At 44.9% G+C, this 27404-nt stretch overlaps 1 protein-coding gene across 2 annotated transcripts; it reads left to right on the top strand.

Annotated features, from left to right (window-relative positions):
- Positions 1-3711: 3711 nt before the first annotated feature.
- LOC136700286 (leukemia inhibitory factor receptor-like) lies at positions 3712-26905 on the top strand. Of its 2 annotated transcripts, none has more exons than XM_066675563.1 (17): positions 3712-3798; positions 5187-5295; positions 13230-13399; positions 13866-14016; positions 14550-14798; positions 16448-16571; positions 16707-16834; positions 20828-20970; positions 21098-21251; positions 22303-22364; positions 22476-22695; positions 22931-23113; positions 23477-23575; positions 24039-24080; positions 24313-24397; positions 24511-24574; positions 26417-26905. In XM_066675563.1, the coding sequence occupies exons 2-17, from the start codon at positions 5238-5240 to the stop codon at positions 26726-26728; spliced, it is 2244 nt and encodes a 747-aa protein (XP_066531660.1). In that variant the 5' UTR covers positions 3712-3798; positions 5187-5237; the 3' UTR covers positions 26729-26905. The 2 variants fall into 2 exon arrangements, with proteins under 2 accessions (XP_066531660.1, XP_066531659.1); XM_066675562.1 differs by having other exon boundaries at positions 5187-5307.
- Positions 26906-27404: the final 499 nt, after the last annotated feature.

The following is a 27404-nucleotide window of genomic DNA, read 5'->3' as shown; positions in this document are numbered from 1 at the left end:
TCTGGAGTGATGGGGTTCCTCTGGTGTGTGGAACAGTGGAACTGTGTTCTCTGGAGTGATGGAGTTCCTCTGGCGTGTCGAACAGTGGAACTGTGTTCTCTGGAGTGATGGGGTTCCTCTGGTGTGTGCAACAGTGGAACTGTGTTCTCTGGAGTGATGGGGTTCCTCTGGTGTGTGGAAGAGTGGAACTGTGTTCTCTGGAGTGATGGGGTTCCTCTGGTGTGTGGAAGAGTGGAACTGTGTTCTCTGGAGTGATGGAATTCCTTTAGTGTGTGGAACAGTGGAACTGTGTTCTCTGGACTGATGGAGTTCCTCTGGTGTGTGGAACAGTGGTACAGTGTTCTCTGGAGTGATGGGGTTCCTCTGGTGTGTGGAACAGTGGAACAGTGTTCTCTGGAGTGATGGAGTTCCTCTGGTGTGTGGAACAGTGTTCTCTGGAGTGATGGGGTTCCTCTGGTGTGTGGAACTGTGTTCTCTGGAGTGATGGGGTTCCTCTGGTGTGTGGAACAGTGGAACTGTGTTCTCTGGAGTGATGGAGTTCCTCTGGTGTGTGGAACAGTGGAACTGTGTTCTCTGGAGTGATGGGGTTCCTCTGGTGTGTGGAACAGTGGAACTGTGTTCTCTGGAGTGATGGGGTTCCTCTGGTGTGTGGAACAGTGGAACTGTGTTCTCTGGAGTGATGGGGTTCCTCTGGTGTGTGGAACAGTGGAACTGTGTTCTCTGGAGTGATGGGGTTCCTCTGGTCTGTGGAACAGTGGAACTGTGTTCTCTGGAGTGATGGGGTTCCTCTGGTGTGTGGAACAGTAGAACTGTGTTCTCTGGAGTGATGGGGTTCCTCTGGTGTGTGGAACAGTGGAACTGTGTTCTCTGGAGTGATGGGGTTCCTCTGGTGTGTGGAACAGTGGAACAGTGTTCTCTGGAGTGATGGAGTTCCTCTGGTGTGTGGAACAGTGTTCTCTGGAGTGATGGGGTTCCTCTGGTGTGTGGAACTGTGTTCTCTGGAGTGATGGGGTTCCTCTGGTGTGTGGAACAGTGGAACTGTGTTCTCTGGAGTGATGGGGTTCCTCTGGTGTGTGGAACAGTGGAACTGTGTTCTCTGGAGTGATGGGGTTCCTCTGGTGTGTGGAACAGTGGAACTATGTTCTCTGGAGTGATGGGGTTCCTCTGGTGTGTGGAACAGTGGAACTGTGTTCTCTGGAGCGATGGGGTTCCTCTGGTGTGTGGAACAGTGGAACTGTGTTCTCTGGAGTGATGGGGTTCCTCTGGTGTGTGGAACAGTGGAACTGTGTTCTCTGGAGTGATGGGGTTCCTCTGGTGTGTGGAACAGTGGAACTGTGTTCTTTGGAGTGATGGGGTTCCTCTGGTGTGTGGAACAGTGGAACTGTGTTCTCTGGAGTGATGGGGTTCCTCTGGTGTGTGGAACTGTGTTCTCTGGAGTGATGGGGTTCCTCTGGTCTGTGGAACAGTGGAACTGTGTTCTCTGGAGTGATGGGGTTCCATTCATACAGAAGTGCTGAGGGAAATGGATGAAATGTTTTTAATGTACATTTGTGTCATGTTTAAAAAAAAAGACGCTACTTCCGCTCTTTCCTCTGAAGTTCACTCATGATTCTGCAGAATGTTGCAGATTTTGTGGTGTCCATTGTATAGTGGTGTGTTTGTTCTGGGCATTAGCAAAGAGCATTGAGAAACAATCTTGCGAAAGTGACGCGTTGTTAAAAAAAACATATACACGAATTGCCTTGACTCACTGTCTGTCAGTAGCACTGCAGTTCCACTGAATGAGGCGTGGCAGGACTCACACAAATAATAGACGTGGCTTGGTTTTAAAAGGGACACATTATTCAAAACTCACTTTTTGAGCGCTTTTGTATTTCCACTTGGGTCTCTACTGCTTTTAGAAACAAGTACGAAAAAAAAACCATCCATCCATTTTCTGTGAGTCAGCTGAAAGACTTTGTCAGGAATGATATGTTCTAAGAGCAGGAGACTGAGCTGTGGGAACAGCAGTGCGCTGAACATGGGACTCTTCTGATAATATTTCCTTTAACTTGTATTTAGCCAATTCTTTGAAAAGCTCGACATCACTAACAAACTGTCACATGCACTTATTCAGAGCTGCTGTTAAATGTTTACCTGAGGTCTCTACAACCATCGACCACGACAGTGTGACCTCCTGCTTGTGTGTACACTCACTGTCCATCCTCCCAGCTCCACTGACAATACCAGAGTGTTTCGTAGTCCTCTAATGAGTCCTGGTTCCTCTCGAAGGTCCTTCCTTGTGTGCAAAGGGAGTTTTCCTGGCCACTGTCGCACTTGGCTTGCTCAAATGAGGCTTGGACGCACATCTCATATGTTTTAAACCCCTCAGTGTGGATCATTCTCAGCGCTGCAGTGACACTGACGTGGTGGTGGTGTGTTAGTGTGTGTTGTGCTGGTGTAGAGTGGATCAGACACAGCAGTGCTGCTGGAGTTTTTAAACCCCTCAGTGTCTGGACCGAGAACAGTCCACCGACCAAAAACATCCAGCCGACAGCGTCCTGTGTCACTGATGAAGGACTAGAGGACGAGTGACACACACTGTGCAGCGACAGATGAGCTACTGTCTCTGACTTTACATCTACAAGGTGGACCAACGAGGGAGGAGTGTCTCACAGAGTGGACAGAGAGTGGACACAGGGTTTAAAAACTCCAGCAGCGCTGCTGTGTCTGATCCACTCTACACCAGCACAACACACACTAACACACCACCACCACGTCAGTGTCACTGCAGCGCTGAGAATGATCCACCACCACATCACACCTGCTCTGTGGGGGTCCTGAGGCCAACAAAGTACGCGGAGCAACAGATGAGTTGCCCCTGTGTGGTCAGTGGAGCTGATAAAATGGACAGTGAGTGCAGAGAGACCTGGCCATAGTGTTAGGTCTGATCTGTGTAGTTTGCTGTATGTAAACTCCCTGGTCATTTGTTTAGTTAAATAAACTCACACAGGGAGATGTAACAAAGGAAATGTTATTCAAATCAATGCATTTCCCGAAGAGCATGAATGGAGCTCAGTGTTAACAAAATACTTTTAAAAAATGGACTGATCCCCAAAGACAGAACCCCATCACAGCATTAAGACAGGGGAAGTGCACCGCAGCAGCCACAGAGCCACGGTACTGACGCCCTGCGGCCACCTGCAAACACACAGGTCTTTTATTGCTGATGTTTTGTGGAGTGTGTGTTACTTTGTAGTGTGTTTGACTGATCTTTTAGAGTGTGTGTTTGTTTCCGTACGGGGGCAAACTCCACACTGACATTTTCCTTTATCCATGCTTTATAACACGTATATTGTTCAGGGGCGTTTGTTGGTTATTACTATATTATAGCACAATTCCGTGAGGTTCGTTCACACAGTCCCTGACCGACTCCATGTTTGGTGAAGAGTGTAAAAGCGAAGGTTGATGTTAGTGCCTGCAGTTGGAATGTGGTTGACTCATTGAGAGAGTTTGCATTAAACGTTTTCCTAGGAAGAGCATCAGCCATTTACAGTAATGAACCTCTTCCACTCTCTCTCTCTCTGTCGGTCTCTCATTCTCTCTCTCTGTCTCTCTACTCTCTCTCTACTCTCTCTCTCTCTCTCTCTCTCTCTACTCTCTCTCTCTCTCTCTCTCTGACGCACACACAGAGAGCAGGAAGGTCTGAACTATAATGTGTAAACGTATGTTGAAAGTTTGACAGAAGGAGTGACCCGTCTCGGTCGGCGAGAGCTGAAACTGAGTACCTGAGGGACACTGGGACGGCAGGTTTTTCAGGTGTGGACATTTTTTATTGTGAATTTTTCTGGTCAATTTTGTTTTATTTTTAATTTTAATCCTTTTAGCCTGAACTTAAAAGTTGTCTTGGCAACATGTTTGTTCAGTGTGTGAAATATTAAACTGCGTAACAGGCTTTATAACATTCCCAGTTATATCATCAACCAACTGAAGAACACTGAGGGAGGAGTGTTTATTTATATATTATTATATTATATTAATTAATACTCAATGCTGTATCTAGAGCAGTCTATGGGATTTTTATCAGAATTAATGATTTATGGGGAATTTAATCATAAAGTCTTCAACAGTGTGTGTGTGTGTGTGTGTGTATATATATATATATATATATATATATATATATATATATATATATATATATATATATATATATACACAGCACCAGTGTGGACACACCTCCTCATTAGTGATTAATGGAGTAGAGCTAGTCACTGTATAGAGCTGTGTACCAGTCCCTACCTCTGAACAACCCCAGTTACAGTCTCAGACACATTCAGAAGGGAGCGGTTCTACAGATTAACTCTCAACGAGGCCACAGCCGTTCACTGAAAAGCCTTCCAGGTGACGACCTCATGAAGCCGACTGAGAGAACGGAGAGAGTGTGTGAAGCTGTCGTCAAAGCAACAGGGGGCTACTGTGAAGAGTCTAAAGTATAAAACATAGTCTGCTTCCTTTAACACTTCTCTGTTTACTACATCACTCCATTTGTGTTCCTTCATAGTTTTAATGTCCTCCACATTCATTTTCAAGCTTTTGACTGGTGCTGTACCTTCAAAGGAAACCCTGGTACTGTATTTTTTGACTGGGACTATGGGTGGCAGAAGTGATTTTACTAATGTGTTATTAGTCTTTAAGTAATTGTAATGATTAGATAGTTTCTTTACTGCTGCAGTCACAAACACTAGGAGACTAGTTCCCCCCCGTTCACACGACAAGCGGCCAGTCATGTCCTGTGGAGAAACGCAACTTAGAGCCGTGATTCAGCGACAAGCGACAATCGACAAATCTCAACTTTACACAAATGAGTTATGACATGGTGAAGCCACTTTCTAAACGATTAGCTGCAAGAAATTGTTTGACCCATTCATAGACACAGGGTCTGAAGTTCAGCCAGCTTCAGCTCTCTGAACACATACACCCCCCCATCCCCGTGACCACAGGAGCAGTCTCCACACACCCACATAACACAAACTTGGTGTGAGGTAAGTGACTTGACGCCTGCATTGTCAGAGTTCTGTGGAAACCTGCTCCTGTGTGAACAGAGTTGGCCTGCAGCAAAACCCGAACAGATGGTGATTCCGGTTAACAAGTTCAGACAGAAATAAGCCATACTCATTCAAACCCCTGTGTTCTGTTGTTTATTCCAGTGAGCTGTTTAGGAAAGAGCAGTGTCTGTTGTTCTTCTCCTGTTTCCTGTCATGGCGTCTCCATGTTTCTGGCATCTGTGTGTTTTTCTGCCTGCAGTGATAGCGCAAGGTAAGCAACATGGTAAGTCTCTCTAAGTCCTTGAAGATTCTGCCTTTATTCCCTGAAGAAATACAGGTGCTAGATATGAGCCATGCATGATGTCACCTGATTCAGTTGTGTTACCAAGGCTTGGGTGTGATGTTTCTCATCTTGGATACATTGAAAAGGGTTGTTCTGTGTGAAATTAAAGTCAGGAAGCGATTCTTAGATCGAAACATAACACACTGAATTATCAGAGAATCACAGTGGAGCAGCAGGTAGTGTCTCTGTCACAGCTGCAGGGTCCTGGAGGTGACTGTCTGTGAGGAGTGTGGTGTGTTCTCTCTGTGTCTGTGTGGGTTTCCTCCGGGTGACTGTCTGTGAGGAGTGTGGTGTGTTCTCTCTGTGTCTGCGTGGGTTTCCTCCGGGTGACTGTCTGTGAGGAGTGTGGTGTGTTCTCTCTGTGTCTGCATGGGTTTCCTCCCGGTGACTGTCTGTGAGGAATGTGGTGTGTTCTCTCTGTGTCTGCGTGGGTTTCCTCCGGGTGACTGTCTATGAGGAGTGTGGTGTGTTCTCCCTGTGTCTGCGTGGGTTTCCTCCGGGTGACTGTCTGTGAGAAGTGTGGTGTGTTCTCTCTGTGTCTGCGTGGGTTTCCTCTGGGTGACTGTCTATGAGGAGTGTGGTGTGTTCTCTCTGTGTCTGTGTGGGTTTCCTCCGGGTGACTGTCTGTGAGGAGTGTGGTGTGTTCTCTCTGTGTCTGTGTGGGTTTCCTCCGGGTGACTGTCTATGAGGAGTGTGGTGTGTTCTCCCTGTGTCTGCATGGGTTTCCTCTGGGTGACTGTCTGTGAGGAGTGTGGTGTGTTCTCTCTGTGTCTGCGTGGGTTTTCTCCGGGTGACTGTCTGTGAGGAGTGTGGTGTGTTCTCCCTGTGTCTGTGTGGGTTTCTTCTGGGTGAATGTCTGTGAGGAGTGTGGTGTGTTTTCCCTGTGTTTGTGTGGGTTTCCTCCAGGTGACTGTCTGTGGGGAGTGTGGTGTGTTCTCCCTGTGTCTGTGTGGGTTTCCTCCGGGTGACTGTCTGTGAGGAATGTGGTGTGTTCTCCCTGTGTTTGTGTGGGTTTCCTCCAGGTGACTGTCTGTGGGGAGTGTGGTGTGTTCTCCCTGTGTCTGTGTGGGTTTCCTTCTGGTGACTGTCTGTGAGGAGTGTGGTGTGTTCTCTCTGTTTCTGCGTGGGTTTCTTCCGGGTGACTGTCTATGAGGAATGTGGTGTGTTCTCTCTGTGTCTGCGTGGGTTTCCTCCGGGTGACTGTCTATGAGGAGTGTGGTGTGTTCTCCCTGTTTCTGCGTGGGTTTCCTCTGGGTGACTGTCTGTGAGGAGTGTGGTGTGTTCTCCCTGTGTCTGCGTGGGTTTCCTCCGGGTGACTGTCTGTGAGGAGTGTGGTGTGTTCTCCTTGTGTCTGTGTGGGTTTCCTCTGGGTGACTGTCTATGAGGAGTGTGGTGTGTTCTCTCTGTGTCTGCGTGGGTTTCCTCCGGGTGACTGTCTGAGGAGTGTGGTGTGTTCTCTCTGTGTCTGCGTGGGTTTCCTCCCGGTGACTGTCTGTGAGGAATGTGGTGTGTTCTCTCTGTGTCTGCGTGGGTTTCCTCCGGGTGACTGTCTATGAGGAGTGTGGTGTGTTCTCCCTGTTTCTGCGTGGGTTTCCTCTGGGTGACTGTCTGTGAGGAGTGTGGTGTGTTCTCCCTGTGTCTGCGTGGGTTTCCTCCGGGTGACTGTCTGTGAGGAGTGTGGTGTGTTCTCCTTGTGTCTGTGTGGGTTTCCTCCGGGTGACTGTCTGTGAGGAGTGTGGTGTGTTCTCTCTGTGTCTTTGTGGGTTTCCTCCGGGTGACTGTCTATGAGGAGTGTGGTGTGTTTTCTCTGTGTCTGTGTGGGTTTCCTCCGGGTGACTGTCTGTGAGGAGTGTGGTGTGTTCTCCCTGTGTCTGCGTGGGTTTCCTCCGGGTGACTGTCTGTGAGGAGTGTGGTGTGTTCTCCCTGTGTCTGCGTGGGTTTCCTCCGGGTGACTGTCTGTGAGGAGTGTGATGTGTTCTCTCTGTGTCTGCGTGGGTTTCCTCCGGGTGACTGTCTGTGAGGAGTGTGGTGTGTTCTCTCTGTGTCTGCATGGGTTTCCTCCCGGTGACTGTCTGTGAGGAATGTGGTGTGTTCTCTCTGTGTCTGCGTGGGTTTCCTCCGGGTGACTGTCTATGAGGAGTGTGGTGTGTTCTCCCTGTGTCTGCGTGGGTTTCCTCCGGGTGACTGTCTGTGAGAAGTGTGGTGTGTTCTCTCTGTGTCTGCGTGGGTTTCCTCTGGGTGACTGTCTATGAGGAGTGTGGTGTGTTCTCTCTGTGTCTGTGTGGGTTTCCTCCGGGTGACTGTCTGTGAGGAGTGTGGTGTGTTCTCTCTGTGTCTGTGTGGGTTTCCTTCGGGTGACTGTCTATGAGGAGTGTGGTGTATTCTCCCTGTGTCTGCGTGGGTTTCCTCTGGGTGACTGTCTGTGAGGAGTGTGGTGTGTTCTCTCTGTGTCTGCGTGGGTTTTCTCCGGGTGACTGTCTGTGAGGAGTGTGGTGTGTTCTCCCTGTGTCTGTGTGGGTTTCTTCTGGGTGAATGTCTGTGAGGAGTGTGGTGTGTTTTCCCTGTGTTTGTGTGGGTTTCCTCCAGGTGACTGTCTGTGGGGAGTGTGGTGTGTTCTCCCTGTGTCTGTGTGGGTTTCCTCCGGGTGACTGTCTGTGAGGAATGTGGTGTGTTTTCCCTGTGTTTGTGTGGGTTTCCTCCAGGTGAATGTCTGTGGGGAGTGTGGTGTGTTCTCCCTGTGTCTGTGTGGGTTTCCTCCTGGTGACTGTCTGTGAGGAGTGTGGTGTGTTCTCTCTGTTTCTGCGTGGGTTTCTTCCGGGTGACTGTCTGAGGAGTGTGGTGTGTTCTCCTTGTGTCTGTGTGGGTTTCCTCTGGGTGACTGTCTATGAGGAGTGTGGTGTGTTCTCTCTGTGTCTGCGTGGGTTTCCTCCGGGTGACTGTCTGTGAGGAGTGTGGTGTGTTCTCTCTGTGTCTGCGTGGGTTTCCTCCCGGTGACTGTCTGTGAGGAATGTGGTGTGTTCTCTCTGTGTCTGCGTGGGTTTCCTCCGGGTGACTGTCTATGAGGAGTGTGGTGTGTTCTCCCTGTTTCTGCGTGGGTTTCCTCTGGGTGACTGTCTGTGAGGAGTGTGGTGTGTTCTCCCTGTGTCTGCGTGGGTTTCCTCCGGGTGACTGTCTGTGAGGAGTGTGGTGTGTTCTCTCTGTGTCTGCGTGGGTTTCCTCCGGGTGACTGTCTGTGAGGAGTGTGGTGTGTTCTCTCTGTGTCTGCGTGGGTTTCCTCCGGGTGACTGTCTGTGAGGAGTGTGGTGTGTTCTCTCTGTGTCTGCGTGGGTTTCCTCCCGGTGACTGTCTGTGAGGAATGTGGTGTGTTCTCTCTGTGTCTGCGTGGGTTTCCTCCGGGTGACTGTCTATGAGGAGTGTGGTGTGTTCTCCCTGTTTCTGCGTGGGTTTCCTCTGGGTGACTGTCTGTGAGGAGTGTGGTGTGTTCTCCCTGTGTCTGCGTGGGTTTCCTCCGGGTGACTGTCTGTGAGGAGTGTGGTGTGTTCTCTCTGTGTCTGCGTGGGTTTCCTCCGGGTGACTGTCTGTGAGGAGTGTGGTGTGTTCTCTCTGTGTCTTTGTGGGTTTCCTCCGGGTGACTGTCTGTGAGGAGTGTGGTGTGTTCTCTCTGTGCCTGTGTGGGTTTCCTCCGGGTGACTGTCTGTGAGGAGTGTGTTGTGTTCTCCCTGTGTCTGCGTGGGTTTCCTCCGGGTGACTGTCTGTGAGGAGTGTGGTGTGTTCTCCCTGTGTCTGCGTGGGTTTCCTCCGGGTGACTGTCTGTGAGGAGTGTGGTGTGTTCTCCCTGTGTCTGCGTGGGTTTCCTCCGGGTGACTGTCTGTGAGGAGTGTGGTGTGTTCTCCCTGTTTCTTCGTGGGTTTCCTCCCGGTGACTGTCTGTGAGGAGTGTGGTGTGTTCTCCCTGTGTCTGTGTGGGTTTCCTCCGGGTGACTGTCTGTGAGGAGTGTGGTGTGTTCTCTCTGTGTCTGTGTGGGTTTCCTCCGGGTGACTGTCTGTGAGGAGTGTGGTGTGTTCTCTCTGTGTCTGCGTGGGCTTCCTCCGGGTGACTGTCTATGAGGAGTGTGGTGTATTCTCCCTGTGTCTGCGTGGGTTTCCTCTGGATGACTGTCTGTGAGGAGTGTGGTGTGTTCTCTCTGTGTCTGCGTGGGTTTTCTCCGGGTGACTGTCTGTGAGGAGTGTGGTGTGTTCTCCCTGTGTCTGTGTGGGTTTCTTCTGGGTGAATGTCTGTGAGGAGTGTGGTGTGTTTTCCCTGTGTTTGTGTGGGTTTCCTCCAGGTGACTGTCTGTGGGGAGTGTGGTGTGTTCTCCCTGTGTCTGTGTGGGTGTCCTCCGGGTGACTGTCTGTGAGGAATGTGGTGTGTTTTCCCTGTGTTTGTGTGGGTTTCCTCCAGGTGACTGTGGGGAGTGTGGTGTGTTCTCCCTGTGTCTGTGTGGGTTTCTTCTGGGTGAATGTCTGTGAGGAGTGTGGTGTGTTTTCCCTGTGTTTGTGTGGGTTTCCTCCAGGTGACTGTCTGTGGGGAGTGTGGTGTGTTCTCCCTGTGTCTGTGTGGGTGTCCTCCGGGTGACTGTCTGTGAGGAATGTGGTGTGTTTTCCCTGTGTTTGTGTGGGTTTCCTCCAGGTGACTGTGGGGAGTGTGGTGTGTTCTCCCTGTGTCTGTGTGGGTTTCCTCCGGGTGACTGTCTGTGAGGAGTGTGGTGTGTTCTCTCTGTGTCTGCGTGGGTTTCTTCCGGGTGACTGTCTATGAGGAGTGTGGTATGTTCTCCCTGTGTCTGAGTGGGTTTCATCCGGGTGACTATCTGTGAGAATTGTGGTGTGTTCTCTCTGTGTCTGCGTGGGTTTCCTCTGGGTGACTGTCTATGAGGAGTGTGGTGTGTTCTCCCTGTGTCTGCGTGGGTTTCCTCTGGGTGACTGTCTGTGATGAGTGTGGTGTGTTTACCCTGTGTTTGTGTGGGTTTCCTCCGGGTGACTGTGTGTGGGGAGTGTGGTGTGTTCTCCCTGTGTCTGTGTGGGTTTCCTCCTGGTGACTGTCTGTGAGGAGTGTGGTGTGTTCTCCCTGTGTCTGTGTGGGTTTCCTCCTGGTTAATGTTTGTGAGGAGTGTGGTGTGTTTTCCCTGTGCACAGGACACCCTTCATATTTGCCTCAGTTCATCTTAAATGATCTGTTTCTAAGAGGAGGCTGCAGCGTTTCTGGGTCCTCTTTACATAAGGCTTCTTCTTTGCATTTAAGAGTTTTAACTTGCATTTGTTGATGCAGTGACGTCCTGTGTCACAGGCAGCGGTTCTGGGAAGTGTCTGTTTTAATGCAGTACCATCTTAGGCCCCAAGGAGCACACACAGCCAGTGTTGGTTTATGGGCATTGTCCTTTGCATATAGATACTTAACTATATTGATATTACGTGCTGTAGATGATGAAATCCCCAAGTTCTTTAGAAGTTTATATTGAGAAATGTTACTTTTGAATTGTTGCATTATTATGGTGAACCCCTTCCTTTTTTCAGCTTTTTCTAAAATGCTCAGCCTCTCATTTTAAACTCATTCATGCCACTGACCTATTGCCAATTAACCTAATAATTTATTTTATATTATTACACAATTGTACCGGTGTTTTCTTCCACATCACCTTTTTTTTTAGACCATGCATCAATTTAAATATTAGCATATATTTTTTCCGTAAACAATAAAATGTCTAAGTTTCAATACATTAAACACTGTCCTTTTACTATTGAAAATGACATATTGGGTAGAGGTTACATGATTCACACATCATTGCATCCTGTCTTTATTTAGATTTTGCACAGTGTCTCAACGTTTCTGGAAAAGGGGGGTTTGTAATGTTTGATTAAGAAAATAAAAACATGCAAAAAGAACAATCTCCCACTGGGTTTCCTCTGGATGCTCCAGTTTTTTCCCACAGTCCAAAATCACAAGCCATACATGGATGTGGATATATTTAGTGTCATGACACATTCAGTTTCAAGGGAAAACACTTGGGCATCTGAGTTTTGAAACTCAAAAGTAAGTAAATAGATGGATTAATAGAAGAAGAGACAAAAGGATAGATGGATGGAAAGGAAAATAGATTAATGGACAAATGACTGGGAGAATAGAATAAAAAAGAAATGAGCAGAGAGACTTTTCTGCAATAGGACAAATCAGTAACTGATATATTTAATATGTGATTATTGTACTACTTTTAAAATGGTAAATTAAAGTATTTTCTCTCCCTCACATTCACTAGCTACACTCCCTTTTCACTCTTTTATCATCAGCATTATCTATAGTTTGTTATGAGATTCTGTAAATGGAAATGTGAGGATTGGAAGTGCTTCAGTGTCCATCTGCCCATTAGTAAATGGTTTTTATCAGTTTTATCAGTCTTATCTCGTTCATTGTTATATCCGTCAGTACATCTCAAGTACTACAGGTCCAAAGTCAACAGTCAATGTACCCAATTAAAGCTTAAAGTCACTGCTTTTCATTGGTTTAAGCATTTTATATAGAACTCCACTCGATAAATCAGTGTTTCTGCTCCAAATACACCTTTCCAGGAGAGTAATGTAAATGTATTAGTGACAGTACAGATATTCAGAGTTTTCACTGCTCCATATTTGAGTCAATGTTTATATCATACACCACTGGAACGGACAGACTCTCAGGATCACGAGGATATAAGTCATTATAGTCTACAATGTAGGAATACGGAATTAACCCCGAAACAATATAGTTATTCCAAACTGTTCCTCACCAAAAACAAACCCACAGCGTCTCGAAGCCTGAAGAATCCACAAGCGGCTCACACAAAATTAGCATACTACTACATCGCTTACGGGTTTTCCAAACGGACCCAGACACCGCGAGAGAGACTCAAACTGTTTTATTTGGCGGCCACCAGCTCCACAAACAATAATCAAGTCAATAAACATGTTTCAAAGCTTAGATTTCTTTCACTAGCTGCCTTTCCCCCACTGAGGACATTTAAACACAGGAGGGGGTGTGGGGGAGGGTGCCTCGCTCTACAGCCAATCAGAGTGAAGGTCCCGCCTCCCGACACCTCAGTCATTTAAAGGGACAGTGCAGTGGGTGAGAAACAAGTGTAAACTTCAGACTTAAAGTAAATCAGAGTAAAACACACCATAACTAAGGGTTTTACTGTTTGGTGAGGGGTAAAGGCCACTTGGAGAGAGACAGGAGACGAGTTTCTCACAGAAAGTAAAGAAAAACACTAAGATGTTGACATTAGGTCTAGACCTGATATATACACAGTATTTTTGCAGTAAAAGTAATAATTTTCCTTATGGAGAGTCTAAAGAGACACTTGGAGAGGCTACTGTCCACTGTCTGCTCCAGCTTCAATAACTTCAGATCAGTAGGAGGTATCAACTCCAAATTTTACCTGATGAAAGTAGACCCCTGGAGACACAGGTTTAAAAAGAAAAAAGTAATGGAACTCATGAACTCTTCAGTTTATAATCACTAACATTTTTTTTCAAAAATAAGACAAGCGCCTAAATGTTTTTGTGATTTTCATAAGTTTTTGACAATTTCAGATATATTCTAAGCCTCTAAATGGTTTCTTTTACAAATTTGAAGGCTTTTCTGTAAAAGTAAATAATGATAATGCCTCTAGTTTATTCACTGCCTGAACAGATAGCCTCTAGATTTGGGAATGTAATTTCAGGTAGAAAATAGGAAAACAGGCCTGGAGTTTTTCTCTCATTACGAAGTGTGCTGAGACTTCTGTAAGTAAAGCTTTGCTGTCTACACATGAAACACCATGTAGAGGGAATTGCTGACTGTTGTTTGTGTAATAGCTTCGACTGGACTCCCTCTGCCCGTTCCTGAGATAATCTACTCTCACTATGTGACTGTTTGGAAGCTGATAGTTGGATGGAGGAATAATTTCACCAATAGCAGCCGACATGAGCAAATCACCTACGATATGGAGATCTTCCATACGGAGCAGATGCGACTGGTACATAATGTAAGTGGCAGTTTTTTTTTATTTTAAACCTGTGGAAAAAGTATTTGGTGGATGCAGTGTGAGAAAGCCATTGGATACAGTCCCATAGTAAATAAAGTGTTAAGAAGGGTGGTATGTGATGGACTGTGGACTGGACTGATCAGAGAGTGAAGGCCTGGGGAAGAAACCGCCTCAGAAAACCAATTGTTTCTGACCTTCATGTTTGTTTTTCTCCTGCCTCTGGGCAGCAGTGAGAACAGAGATTGAGTGTGTGGAAACTTTTATAATCCTCCTGGTCGTCCTTACACAGTGGCTGGGTTATAATTTAGGTTTTTGAGCATTAAAATAACAGTCCGACATACTTTAAAACATGTTTGATATTGTTAGGTATGTTAGATATGTTTCATCCTTCTTTCTTCTGTAATGTTATCGTTCTGTTTCACGATGGTGTATAACCCCTTTGTTATATATGTGATGTCTGAACTAGGAGACAGTAAAAGTGAAACCAGACCTAAATGGCACTCATTTTTGGAACTGGACTTCACCCATACATCTCGGGTGTACCTCACATTCAGTCCGACTGCGAGCCAGAGAACACAGTCTCACCAGTGATTGGACAACTTTACACAACGTAAAAGGTGCAGATTCATTGGTACAATTTAGTTTTGAATTAGAATATTTGATGCCTAAAAAAAAAGTGATAATTTGATTTATTACACAAAATGTATGTGGGGATATTAAAGGTGGATTAGCACTGTATAAAAACACATGATATGTTTTGTAATTGTTAAAGATTACATTTGATATGAATAACAATACATTTAAAAAAAATCAACAAAATGCAGATGTTTTAGCCTAGTTTTCAGCGTCACCTACAGTAATTACATTATTGAATATCGGTCAGATCTAAACATATATCAACACTGATCATTTTAATTTAAAGCACTTATCAGCTTATACTAACATGGTTCTAATATCATAACTCACCCCTAATAATTGTTCCCCAGTCTTGTAATTTCCAAACTGATTAAAACTGCTCTTAGACTAGAAGGGAATAGGGAATCACACTGGCTTAATCACTGTAAAACTACTGGAGCATCTAACGAAAGAGATGAGTGTAAAGAAAAGCTATGGAATGATTGGAGTTGTTTTATTTTCTTCCACACCACAGGAAATGACAGCAATAAGGTTTCTCAGAGTATGGTGTATCCTAAAGATTCCATGTTTCATGTTGGTGATGACATCACTTTCTGCTGTATCGTAAAAGATGAGAATGTTGCAGCGTTCAATTCCTCAGATTTTAAAATCCGGATCAGCAACAGGACTTACATCACAGATCCTATTCGTAGAAGTATCTCCAATGAAACGAGTGGTTACTCTATACAGTGTAATGACGCAGGCGCCTCCTATTATGTTGGTTGTAAGTATAAGCACATACCGTCAGGTTCATTCCTCTTTCGTAAGAGTTGCAAAGGAGATCCATTGCTGCTGATATTCACATATTGCTTTAACTTTGTTTTGTTCCAGATTCAGTTTGACATCTTTCAGTAAACCATGGTGTACATGGCCATGATGTTCAGATGGCCTGTTCCTGGTTTTCTGTGCTTTGTTAGCACTTTTCCACCAACGAGGTGGAACTAAACGAGTTTGTGAACTAAATTTGGAAGCGTTTACACCGTCATAAACCGGTTTCTGAACCAGAAAATATTCGTTCCCAGCTGGAACCAAAGAAGCGTTGGTTTTTCAGCGAGAACCATGACGTGGTCCGTGGACGTGTGTAGGGTCAGTTCAGGAAAGAGCTCAGAGCCCCACACACAGCGTTATCCCCCAGTGGAGCTGAACGGGGCCATTTACACCGTTTCATATAAATAAATAACAGGAAATAAAACAGGAACACATTCCGTTTGTGTGTGTTTCTGGGGCTGTGTTTGGCGTTTGTCAGAGCCATGGCTCTGCGCTGGTTACATTTCTCCACTGTTCACGACCTCAGCAGGACGCCTCTGAACTCAGCAACATTTACACAGTGTTATATCTCACTCTGATCTGACTCCACGGTGAACACAGAATAAACAATGACCCTGTCATGACTTTGACTGTTTATCTGTGGCTCTGACACTGTATTCAGCCACAGCAGTGCCCCCCCGCTGGTGACGTATCCTTGGTTCCCCTCTAAACTTGTAGAAACACTGGCCGCTTCACTGGTACAAAACCAAAGTTCCAAGGTTCTTTGGGTGGAAAAGCGCTCTCTTTTGCTGCATATAGTAGTCATCTCCTGAGTGTCCTTGTTGTAGCTCATCAGATCTAAATAATGAAGCTTATTAAAACACCGAAACTGAATCAATGAAACAAAACAAAATGAAAGCTAGCCTCATTTGTATATAATTTAGAAATGATTTGGATTTGATTCATGTAATTATAAAAAAACATTTGTATGTATCATTATACTTCTGCTGTATTTCTTGTTTTTTAGGCAACTTCCAGTATTTTCCAATCTAATCTCTATCAGCTGATCACAATGATACACAATGTAATGCCATATGGCACTTGGGTTTTCGCAAATAAATATTAACAAAAGCCCAGGGAAAATGAAACTTTACGTTATGGCTGTGTTGTTCTCAGGCACAAATCGGCCCTGGGGGGTACACTTTAGCTCTGGGCCTTTTGCCCTCGGACAGTGCACGTGCCTCTGGTTTGGCATGTGTAAGTTTGTTTTATATGGATGTTTCAGAGCAGCTCGGCTCATCCTTGTCTGGGCTATAGTGCCCTGATGCACTGTAAATAACCTACAAAAAGGTCAGGAAATCGTACCTGTGTGTGTCAACACAAGGTCTGGTCATGGGCCTGAGATGCAGTAGTGATAAAGTTTCATAAAAGACATTCAGCAGCTCCCCAGAGTCTTTAGTTCTACACGTGTACACAGTCAGTGGGTTTCCACAGATTCAGATTCAGATGGAAAATGCTGGAGTATCTGCTTTCTGTACTGATTAGATAATTAGTAGTTATTGTTGTAGCTGCTGTAGTTGATGATGATATCTGTAAATTGCTGATGTGATGATGTGACTGCTGCAGCTGCCCCTGATGACCACAATCTTACATGTGAGACAAGAACTCTCACTTCTGTAGAGTGTTACTGGAGCCCTAGTGAAACCGGCAAATATTATAAGTTCCTAGTAATATACACAATCAATGAAAGGTATTCTCTTCATCATTTGTTCCATTGTTAATCTTTAAAATCTGAATGATATTTATTTAATATCTCATTCTGTATTTTGCTGATTTTATCCATTCCAACGTCTCTACTAATGTACTGTGTTCCCTTGTCACTTAGTGAGTGTTCATTAGGAGAATGTTCTCTGGCGATCGACATAGACCAGGGCATGATGAACTGGACACTAACAGCCAGAAATGAACTTGGCACAAAGACAATCACTGATCAAGGCGATCCCAAACACAGAGGTAATGCATAGTGTCATTTCTACAGCGATTATTGTGAGGGTGAACCATTTCTCAAGGACATAAAGGGAAACCAGTACAGCACAGGCAGATACTTCAGTGAAGTCTTACCTTAAACTGGGTGATGTTAGCATTCATCCATAAGCAGTTAACACAATCTAACTCAGAAACTCAGAAGGAAATACTTAGCTGCTCCTCTGGCTGCACAATTGCTTTAATGAAGACATGACCAAAGAAATGATTGGCTGACTTCAGGACACTGCAGGAGGAAGAGCCTTTTCTCAGAAAGCTCCTCAGCTCTGGACTAGCCTCCGGTTACTGTTCGGGGCTCAGACACACTCTCAATCTTTAAATGTAGATTAAAAAACTACATTTTCGCACAAGCTTTTGGTTAATCACCATCTCTCAGGTTACTCTTTAGAGCTGGCTTTCCATTTTATCACTACTCTGTATTAACCCTGTCATACTACCATAGCTACAGCTGTTTTAGCTTTCTGGTAACCACCAACCAGACTGCTCTCTCTCTCTCTCTCTCTCTCTCTCTCTCGCACTCTTGCCCTTACCTGATGTCTGTAGCTGGGTTCTCTTGCTTGGCCTGTGTATGTTTTTTTTTTTTTTTTTTTTGCAGGACAATTCTGACCCTGCTTTATCATGAATCTACTAACCCTTGGTTAGTATCTGTTTTTCTTTCTCCTGTTTCTGCTGCTCTCCCGGTGTTGCCCTGATCCAGCCCCTGACCCTGTGTGTCCTGTACAAGATCCTGTCCTTGTCTCATCTATACTATCATGCTTGGCCATGCTGTTTTACCTCAGATTAACTCTGCACCTACTTTTAACTCACACAGAATCCCTGATCACCTTTTCCTTCCTCAGACTCATACATCACTAATATACTACATTTACATTACTATAACCCCTTCATCTGTCATCATTTCACTTTTACTTCTGTTCTGTTCTCTGTTGTGTCTCCGGTGTCGACCCGAGGAGGATGGGTTTCCCGTATGAGTCTTGGTTAATTCCAAGGATTCTTCCTCGTGTGTGAGGGAGTTTTTCCTTGCCACTGTTGGCCCTGGCTCGCTCATAGGAGCTCAGACCTGGATCGCTGTAAAGCTGCTTTGTGACCACTTTCTGCTATATAAATAAAATTTGATTGATTGATTGATTAGAGTGAGGCTGGCAGATGTGTTGAAGAATGGTATTGTCCACTTTAGTGCTGTCTGAACCCTTTATTACAAGTAATACTTACAATATACTTCCAGACAATGATTTAGTTTATTTAATGTTTAAAATTGCAGGTGCGTAGACTATAGATCCTTTTCCAAGTCCAGGTCTTCACTGGAGGGTTAACTGGACTCCCCAGTAATCTGAAACATGAGTTATAGGAATTAAAAGTAGCCTATGTTTTATACCACTTCAGTGCGATATTGTGTTGTTCAAAGAAAACAGTGAAATGTTTCTTCTTTTATTGTTTGGTTGTTTAAACACCAGTGTTACATTAACTTGCATTAACATGTCAGAATCAGAATCAGAATCAGAAATACTTTATTGATCCCAGGGGGAAATTGCAATTATTACAGTAGCAGCCAGTTGTAAAAGAATAAACACTCTGATAAAAATTTAACACAAAAGGAATTTTTTACAATATGTACACATCTATAATAATAAATACGGATATACTGTATACAGCAGTATGAGTATTGCACATTTGAGTTGTTACACTCATAATTAAAAAATTTGTTCTATTGTTATTACTGTACGTGTGAAAGGTGTCGTGCTTTAAGTGTGGAGTTATAAAGTCTGGTAGCCACTGGTAGGAATGACCTCCTGTGTCGCTCTGTAGTGCATTTTGTCTGAATGAATCTTGCACTGAACGTGCTCCTGTGTCTCATTACCATGTGATAAAGAGGGTGGGAGCCATTATCCATGATAGCCTGCAGTTTAGACAGCACCCTCCTCTCAGACACTGCCGTCAGCGAGTCCAGCTCTACACCCACAACCTCACTGGCTCTACGGATCAGTTTATTAAGTCTGTTGGCATCTGCCACCCTCAACCCGCTGCCCCAACATGCAACAGCATAAAGGATGGCACTGGCCACAACTGACTCATAAAAAATCCTCAGCATAGTTCTGCAGATGTTGAAGGACCTCAGACGCCTCAGAAAATAGAGACGACTTTGGCCCTTCTTGTAAAGAGCGTCAGTGTTCTTAGCCCAGTCCAGTTTATTGTCAATGTGTACGCCCAGATATTTATAGTCCTCCACAATATCCACATTGACCCCCCTGATGGACACAGGGGTCACCGGCGTTTTGTCCCTCCTCAGGTCCACCACCAGCTCCTTTGTCTTTGTCACGTTGAGCTGCAGATGGTTCAGCTCACACCACGCAACAAAGTCGTTCACCGTCTCCCTGTACTCATCCTCATCACCTCTGCTGATACATCCAACAAGTGCAGAGTCATCAGAAAACTTCTGGAGGTGGCAAGTCTCTGTGCAGTAGTTGAAATCAGTAGTGTAGAGGGTGAAGAGGAAGGGAGAGAGGACAGTTCCCTGCGGGGCTCCAGTATTGCTGATCACTCTGTCTGACACACAGTGCTGCAGACGTACATACTGTGGTCTGCCAGTCAGGTAGTCAACAATCCAGGACACGAGGGGGGCGTCTACCTGCATCGCGTTCATCTTATCACCCAGAAGAGCAGGCTGAATGGTGTTAAACGCACTGGAGAAGTCAAAAAACATGACCCTCACAGTGCCGCCTGGCTTATCCAGGTGAGCATACGCTCGGTTCAGCAGGTAGATGATGGCATCCTCAACCCCCAGACGAGGCTGGTAGGCGAACTGGAGGGGGTCTAGAAGTGGCTGGACCATGGGCCGGAGGTGATCCAGGACAAGTCTCTCCATGGTCTTCATGATGTGGGACGTCAGTGCCACCGGCCTGTAGTCCTTGATGTCACTGGGCCGCGGAGTCTTTGGCACAGGAACAATGCAGGACGTCTTCCACATCACCGGGACCCTCTGGAGACTCAGGCTCATGTTGAAGACATGTTGCAGGACTCCACAAAGTTGGGTGGCACAGGCTTTAAGCACCCTAGGGGGAACACCATCAGGGCCTGCAGCCTTGTTCGTGTGGAGTCTCTGTAGCTGTCTTCTCACCTGGTCAGCTGTGAGATTCACTGTAGAGGTCCCTGGTGGGGGAGGAGAGGAGGTGTGACGTGGACTATCACAGGAGGTGTGACGTGGACTATCACAGGAGGGGGGGAGGGGGAGTGGAGTGGGCTGTTGAGGCCCGACAGCAGAGGAGTCAGGGCTCACAGTGTCAAATCTGTTAAAAAACAAATTTAACTCATTGGCCCTGTCCACACTGCCCTCTACTCCCCTGTTGTTGCTGGACCTTAAGCCAGAGATGGTCCGCATACCACTCCAGACCTCCCTCATGTTGTTCTGCTGGAGTTTCCACTCCAGCTTCCTCCTGTATCTTTCCTTAGCCTCCCTGATGGTTCTCTTCAGTTCCCTCTGAATCGTTCTCACCTCCTCCCGGTCTCCAGCTCTGAAAGCCCTCTTCTTCTTATTGAGGAGTGCTTTAATGTCTTTTGTTACCCACGGCTTGTTGTTTGGGTAACATTTAACAGTCCTGGTTGGGACAGTGGATTCTACACAGAAGTTGATGTAATCTGTGATGCATTCTGTGAGCCCGTCAATGTCCTCTCCATGAGGCTCATAGAGTGCTGTCCAGTCTGTGGTCTCAAAGCAGTCCTGCAGTACTTCAGAAGTCTCCTCTGACCATCTCCTCACTGTCCTCATGGTCACGGGCTGACTCTTCACCTGAGGCACATACTTTGAACTAAGGTTGACCAAGTTATGGTCAGATCCACCCAGAGGGGGGAGGGGGGAGCAGCTGTATGCCTCATTAACATTAGCATACATCAGGTCCAATGTTCTCTCCTCTCTGGTAGGACAGTCCACATACTGAGTGATGTAAGCATTTGTTTTTACTTTTGTAGTGAGACTCAAAGCACCCATGAATGTCCAGGGAATTTTGGTTCATGCCAGGAATGCCACTCTTGAATGGAATTGGAAAGGAACGATGGAAAACAAATCCTTTTCAATTACTTGCCAAGTGGAGCTGAATGGACACACTCTTAAGGTAGGTGTCTATTAACTGTGTGTCTATTGACCTTAATATAAATTGTTAGACATCTGTTCATTGGGGAGGACTGTTTTATCACAGATTACTAAATATGTTCTTCATGAATGGTTTATTTCTCGTAAAGGAAATGTTTAATGGCACTACGCTCATGTCGCTGGTCTTGGCCGATCTGCAGCCTTTTAGAACATACACAGCTCGTGTGAGGTGTGGAGCTCTAAACCACTTTTATAAATGGGGTGATTGGAGTGACCCCACATCCTTCTCTACCAAAGGAGACAGTGAGCATATAAACCTTCACAACTGATCTTTATAAATGTTTAACCTATGTTTGTAATATTAATATATCAGCTATGAAGCTCAATTCAGATTTTATTATTACACAAGAACAGCTAAATAATTGCTCCTGCTGCTTCTTTCTATTTTAATTCTGTTTTTTTTTTTTTTTTTACTTTATTTGTTTATTTGTCAATTTTTAAAGGAGAAATTGTTCAGGAAAATCCTTTGAAGGAAGGGAACCTGATGCCTTCTATACTGGACAGAGCAGTGATGAGTGTAGGTAGATGGTACAGTGCAGTACTAAATGATATAGAGCATGTTTTGGGGCTATAGACTGAATTAAGGAAGGCATCATGTTATAGGAAAATGAAATTGTGGTGTCTTACGTTTGGCTTGCTGCCTCATATTAGATGGTGCTTAGGTTGATGACTTTTGAACAGAAGGTGCTGAGGTGCACAGACTTGGTGGCAGAGGTGAGAGAACATGAGAGGCAGGGGTAACTGAGATAGAAATAGGTGATGTATCACATACATCAATACATTAATGGTACCAGTGGGGCTTGGCTAAGGGATAGACGACCTTAGTGGTTAGGTGTGAGATTTAAATGTTCAGTGACAAAGGCTATGAGGACAGGAATACTGCGGTTACTGGTGGGAAGAGAGTGGGCGGGGCACTATGTGATGCTCTAATAGATTGTCATAGGATATCTTCTTATCCTGTGTATAATTACAGTCACTAAGGGTTTGTCATTCAGAGAGTTATGTTTCTGTTTTTCCTATGGTTTTATAATTATTCATTACTTTATTCATGACTCCACAGAGAACAAAAGCTTTAAAAAATTAATAATTTCAAAAGGTAGTTATTTATTATACCCTATAATAATGGCAAAAATGATAATTCAGTAGATAGACAGACAGACAGGATTATTTTATTTATCTATTGAAAAAACACTATTTATTTTTGCTTATTATTATTATAATTATTATCTGACATACAGTATATAAACACATGAGAGAGATCTCACTTCACTGTATGCACTTTGTTTATCCTCAGTTCCTGAAGCCTTAGACGTATGGATGCAAGATCTCGATGGGCAAACATATGTTTTATGGAAGGTAAGTGCCCTTGATGATTTTACTTTCTACCTTTGTAACTTTCTTTGTATAAAGTCAGAGATATCCATTAATGTCCATTAACCGTCCGTTTTCATATGAATGCTTTAACAGAATCAAAGTCAGAGTCAGAGTCATGGGGTTATTACCAGCTATGAGCTGCTCGTAGGAAGCTCTATGGATTTGAACCAAGAGAAGTTCAGCAAAGCCCCATACGAACACTGCCACAACCTCAGCTCAAGTGCAAAGAGAGACCATTACATCTCAGTTTCTGCCAAGAATGATTTTGGTGTTTCTCCTCCCTCCAACATCACAATCCCCACACTGCCGTCGGGTAAAATATTAATGACTTTTCACCAAAGACATCATAATTAACTTCAGAAAGTAAACATCCTTCTCAGAATTTAGTTTTTACTAAGTTTTAATGTCCTTAAGCCTGCTTTGAGTGGATTAGAGAGGGCAGGCATTTGGAATGAACTCCTGGAGAGATTTTTTAACCCACTTCTTTACTGCCTACTAACAACAAGTATACCATTATATCACATGTTAACACGTGTTTTGTTTTGTAGGCCCTGGTAATGTTGCTGTTACCATTGTTGGCCATGATGGTGGTTTTAATATAACTTGGAAGACAAGTCCTATTTCTAGCTGTGGATATGTGGTGGAATGGTTTCAAACTAACGGTACAGAGCCTTGTGGTGTAAAATGGATGAAGTTCTCCCCTGAGGTCTCAAATGCCACAATTTACTCAGGTCAGTTCATAGGTAAAAGGACAACTCACAAAGTCATTAAAATCACAACCTTGAAGGGTATATACAAGTGTTCTTAATGTGTAAGATACGGATTTGGATGAATGCTCCAGAAAACAAAAGCATAAAGGTAGAATATACAGAACATTAATGAATGATAAAGAATTTAGTATGATACTAAATTATTACATGAATTCTTTAGTAGAACATGTCATTTCATGAGATACAGACATTTTAATGTTTATAATTAATATGTCCTATTGTTGACCCCACAGTTTACGTTGATACTGAAAAGTCACACAGTCATTCTGGGTCTCACCTCTCGTTTTAACTCATGTTTGTGTTTATTCCATGTGTTGACCACAGATTTTAAGAAAGGAGTGAAATATATGCTCTCTGTGTATGCGTGCACTTCAGCAGCCCCACAGCTGCTGCACAGAAAAGAAGTCTACGTGGAAGAGCTAGGTAAGCACTCAGTAATCCACTTCTCTTTTTGTCACTTGGAAAAAGGCTGTTATTACCAGACAGGACACTGTGCATCCTGGTTGTTATCAGTGTAGCCCTTTGTGTTAGGCGAGGAAGGTTGATTCAAAAGAAACAGAGGAAGTCCTGGTGAATCCATTACTTGTGCCTGAGTCCATAATAACACTAACCTGATCTTTGAATATACAGCATGTTATATTCCATAACACTGATGGTCTTCAAACTAAGGATACACTTCCTAGAAGAGCAAGATACACACCCTTAAAACTGGCATAAAACGGCTGTAAAATATTTCAGTGGATAGTTTAGTTAATGTGTTTGATTAGATTTTTTTTTAAGTTGAAACACACACCATTTAAGATGGAATCAAAATGCTATCAGCATATTCCTCAGGATTCTGCACTGCAGTCTTTTTCATACTCAGTTTTCCACCTATCTTTTCCAGCACCACCAGGAGACAAGCCTTTACCGCCTACAGAACAGCATGGTAGGAATCTTGAGTTTTCCTGGAAAGACATGCCTGAAGAGGAGAAGAGAGGCTTTATACTGGGATATAATGTGTCCTACAGGCATTTCAGTGGAGAGTGGTCCTCCTCTATGTAGTTGAGCAGAGCTCATAGGGCCTGGCCTTGAAATACACCAAAACTTTATTATATGAAGCATTTTATAAAACATGACGACATGTGACATAGTAAAAACAGTGCTTCTTGTGTTTGCAGCTGTGTTTGGACTTCTTCTCACATGTTTGGTTACAACACTGGTTGTCTTTATCATCTTTGTTCTTTTCTTCAGCTCTAGGCAATGGTAAGTAGTTTGTCTAAAAAGCAACCCATACAAGTTTTATACTATTAAAGCAAACTGCGTTCTTTATCACTGTAACTGAATTACATTTAATTATAAAACACAAATTATAACAGGTTAAGGAACAAGGTATATCCAAATATTCCTAAACCAGTGCTTCCAGGAGAAATGTTCATAAAGGTGAGTACACAGTGCTTCTTATTCCATTCACAATGCAAATACTGTTGCTCAGTTGTGACCCGTGTCTGCGTGGGTTTCCTCCGGGTGACTGTCTGTGAGGAGTGTGGTGTGTTCTCTCTGTGTCTGCGTGGGTTTCCTCCGGGTGACTGTCTGTGAGGAGTGTGGTGTGTTCTCTCTGTGTCTGCGTGGGTTTCCTCCGGGTGACTGTCTGTGAGGAGTGTGGTGTGTTCTCTCTGTGTCTGCGTGGGTTTCCTCTGGGTGACTGTCTGTGAGGAGTGTGGTGCGTTCTCTCTGTGTCTGCGTGGGTTTCCTCCGGGTGACTGTCTGTGAGGAGTGTGGTGTGTTCTCCCTGTGTCTGCGTGGGTTTCCTCCGGGTGACTGTCTGTGAGGAGTGTGGTGCGTTCTCCCTGTGTCTGCGTGGGTTTCCTTCGGGTGACTGTCTGTGAGGAGTGTGGTGCGTTCTCCCTGTGTCTGCGTGGGTTTCCTCCGGGTGACTGTCTGTGAGGAGTGTGGTGTGAGGCGTTCTCCCTGTGTCTGCGTGGGTTTTCTTCCGGGTGACTGTCTGTGAGGAGTGTGGTGCGTTCTCCCTGTGTCTGCGTGGGTTTCCTCCAGGTGACTGTCTGTGAGGAGTGTGGTGTGAGGCGTTCTCCCTGTGTCTGCGTGGGTTTTCTTCCGGGTGACTGTCTGTGAGGAGTGTGGTGTGTTCTCTCTGTGTCTGCGTGGGTTTCCTCCGGGTGACTGTCTGTGAGGAGTGTGGTGCGTTCTCCCTGTGTCTGCGTGGGTTTCCTCCGGGTGACTGTCTGTGAGGAGTGTGGTGCGTTCTCTCTGTGTCTGCGTGGGTTTCCTCCGGGTGACTGTCTGTGAGGAGTGTGGTGTGTTCTCCCTGTGTCTGCGTGGGTTTCCTCCGGGTGACTGTCTGTGAGGAGTGTGGTGTGTTCTCCCTGTGTCTGCGTGGGTTTCCTCCGGGTGACTGTCTGTGAGGAGTGTGGTGCGTTCTCCCTGTGTCTGCGTGGGTTTCCTTCGGGTGACTGTCTGTGAGGAGTGTGGTGCGTTCTCCCTGTGTCTGTGTGGGTTTCCTCCGGGTGACTGTCTGTGAGGAGTGTGGTATGAGGCGTTCTCCCTGTGTCTGCGTGGGTTTTCTTCCGGGTGACTGTCTGTGAGGAGTGTGGTGTGTTCTCTCTGTGTCTGCGTGGGTTTCCTCCGGGTGACTGTCTGTGAGGAGTGTGGTGTGTTCTCTCTGTGTCTGCGTGGGTTTCCTCCGGGTGACTGTCTGTGAGGAGTGTGGTGTGTTCTCCCTGTGTCTGCGTGGGTTTCCTCTGGGTGACTGTCTGTGAGGAGTGTGGTGTGTTCTCTCTGTGTCTGTGTGGGTTTCCTCCAGGTGACTGTTTGTGAGTAGTGTAGTGTGTTCTCCCTGTGTCTGCGTGGGTTTCCTCTGGGTGACTGCCTGTAAGGAGTGTGGTGTGCTCTCTCTGTGTCCACGTGGGTTTCCGGGTAGGCTCCAGACCCACTGCCGCCCAGAACTGGATAAGGGTTACAGACAATGAATGAATGAATGAATGAATGAATGTTATTGTAGAAACAGAAAAATCCAAAACCTCATGACTGAAAACTATATGGAATCTAAAATTCATGTCTTATTACACCCATACTAACCATGAATGGATAGAAATAGTCAAAAGTAAATATGCAGTCATTTGCATAATCAAATCATCATAGTTATCATAATAGTATTAATAATAATAAAGTGTTTTATTCTTTTTGACAGCTCTATTACTTTATAGTGAATTGTCAGAATATTGTTCCTTTTTTGCGCAAATGTTTTGGATTCATGATGTCTTTTAGGAGAGCCTCCAGTGCCCGCTGATTGATGAGATGCTGCACGAGGAAAGCCAGGCACTCAGGGTGAAGCATCTAGAACTTTGTCCAGAAGTTGTGCCACCGGTTCAGAAAGAAAACAAAGAGGTAGATTCAGTGGGGCAGGAGTACATTAATGATGCCTGTGATTCTCAACTCTGTCCAGTCACCATTGACCTTCCCATGAGGGCCCCAAATCAGATAATTCTTAATCCTTCATACAACATGCCTTTGTCACCCCTAGACTGTGATCTTCCAGCGTTAGGTTATGTGCCTCATCCACCATCTTCAAACCTGTGAGGTGAAATCTGTCTAAATGGAAACTGTGGGTGATGAACCTCAGCTTGCAGTACGTTTACAAACTACTGAAACAGCAAATGAAACCAGCTTATTGTGTAAACCAGTTCAGTCTGCTTCTCTGTGCATCCTGTTCGCCCAAATAAACACCATATTACACACAAAGACATGGAGTAGCACTGTTTTACTGTTGACAGGTTTATTAATATTTTGCGAAGAAAATATTTTTTTACACAAATGTGATGTACATATAATATGACTCTTAACAAAATGTATATTGCTTTGTACATGTTTTTTTTTTTTTAATTTAAACTATTGTGTATGTTGTTTTCTTGTTTGTGAAGCTCCAGTTACAGCAATTTAAAGCACATTAGTTTTAATTAAACTACATTCATTTTGCAACACCAAGTTGAGTATACATATGCTATACAAAGAATATAGACACTCCCTCTAATGAGTACGTTCAGCCACGTTAACAGTGCTTTTCTTTAGACATTATACAAGCTCTGTGTGAACAGCTACCTGTGTCAGAAACTTAAAAAACCTAATAAAATGTGACCCTCTGGAATCAGCTAAAAATAAGTCTAAAACAAAATGCCCAGTGCCAAGTATGGGCTAGAGAGGCATAGCGCCCCCTACAGTTCAGCTCGGGAAGAGTGGTGCTGTGTTCTCAAGAGTG

Source organism: Hoplias malabaricus, chromosome 6 (assembly GCF_029633855.1).
Source record: "Hoplias malabaricus isolate fHopMal1 chromosome 6, fHopMal1.hap1, whole genome shotgun sequence".
Classification (NCBI taxonomy): domain Eukaryota; kingdom Metazoa; phylum Chordata; class Actinopteri; order Characiformes; family Erythrinidae; genus Hoplias; species Hoplias malabaricus.
The sequence above is the reverse complement of the archived record's forward strand: the minus strand, read 5'-3'. Positions and strand labels throughout refer to the sequence as shown.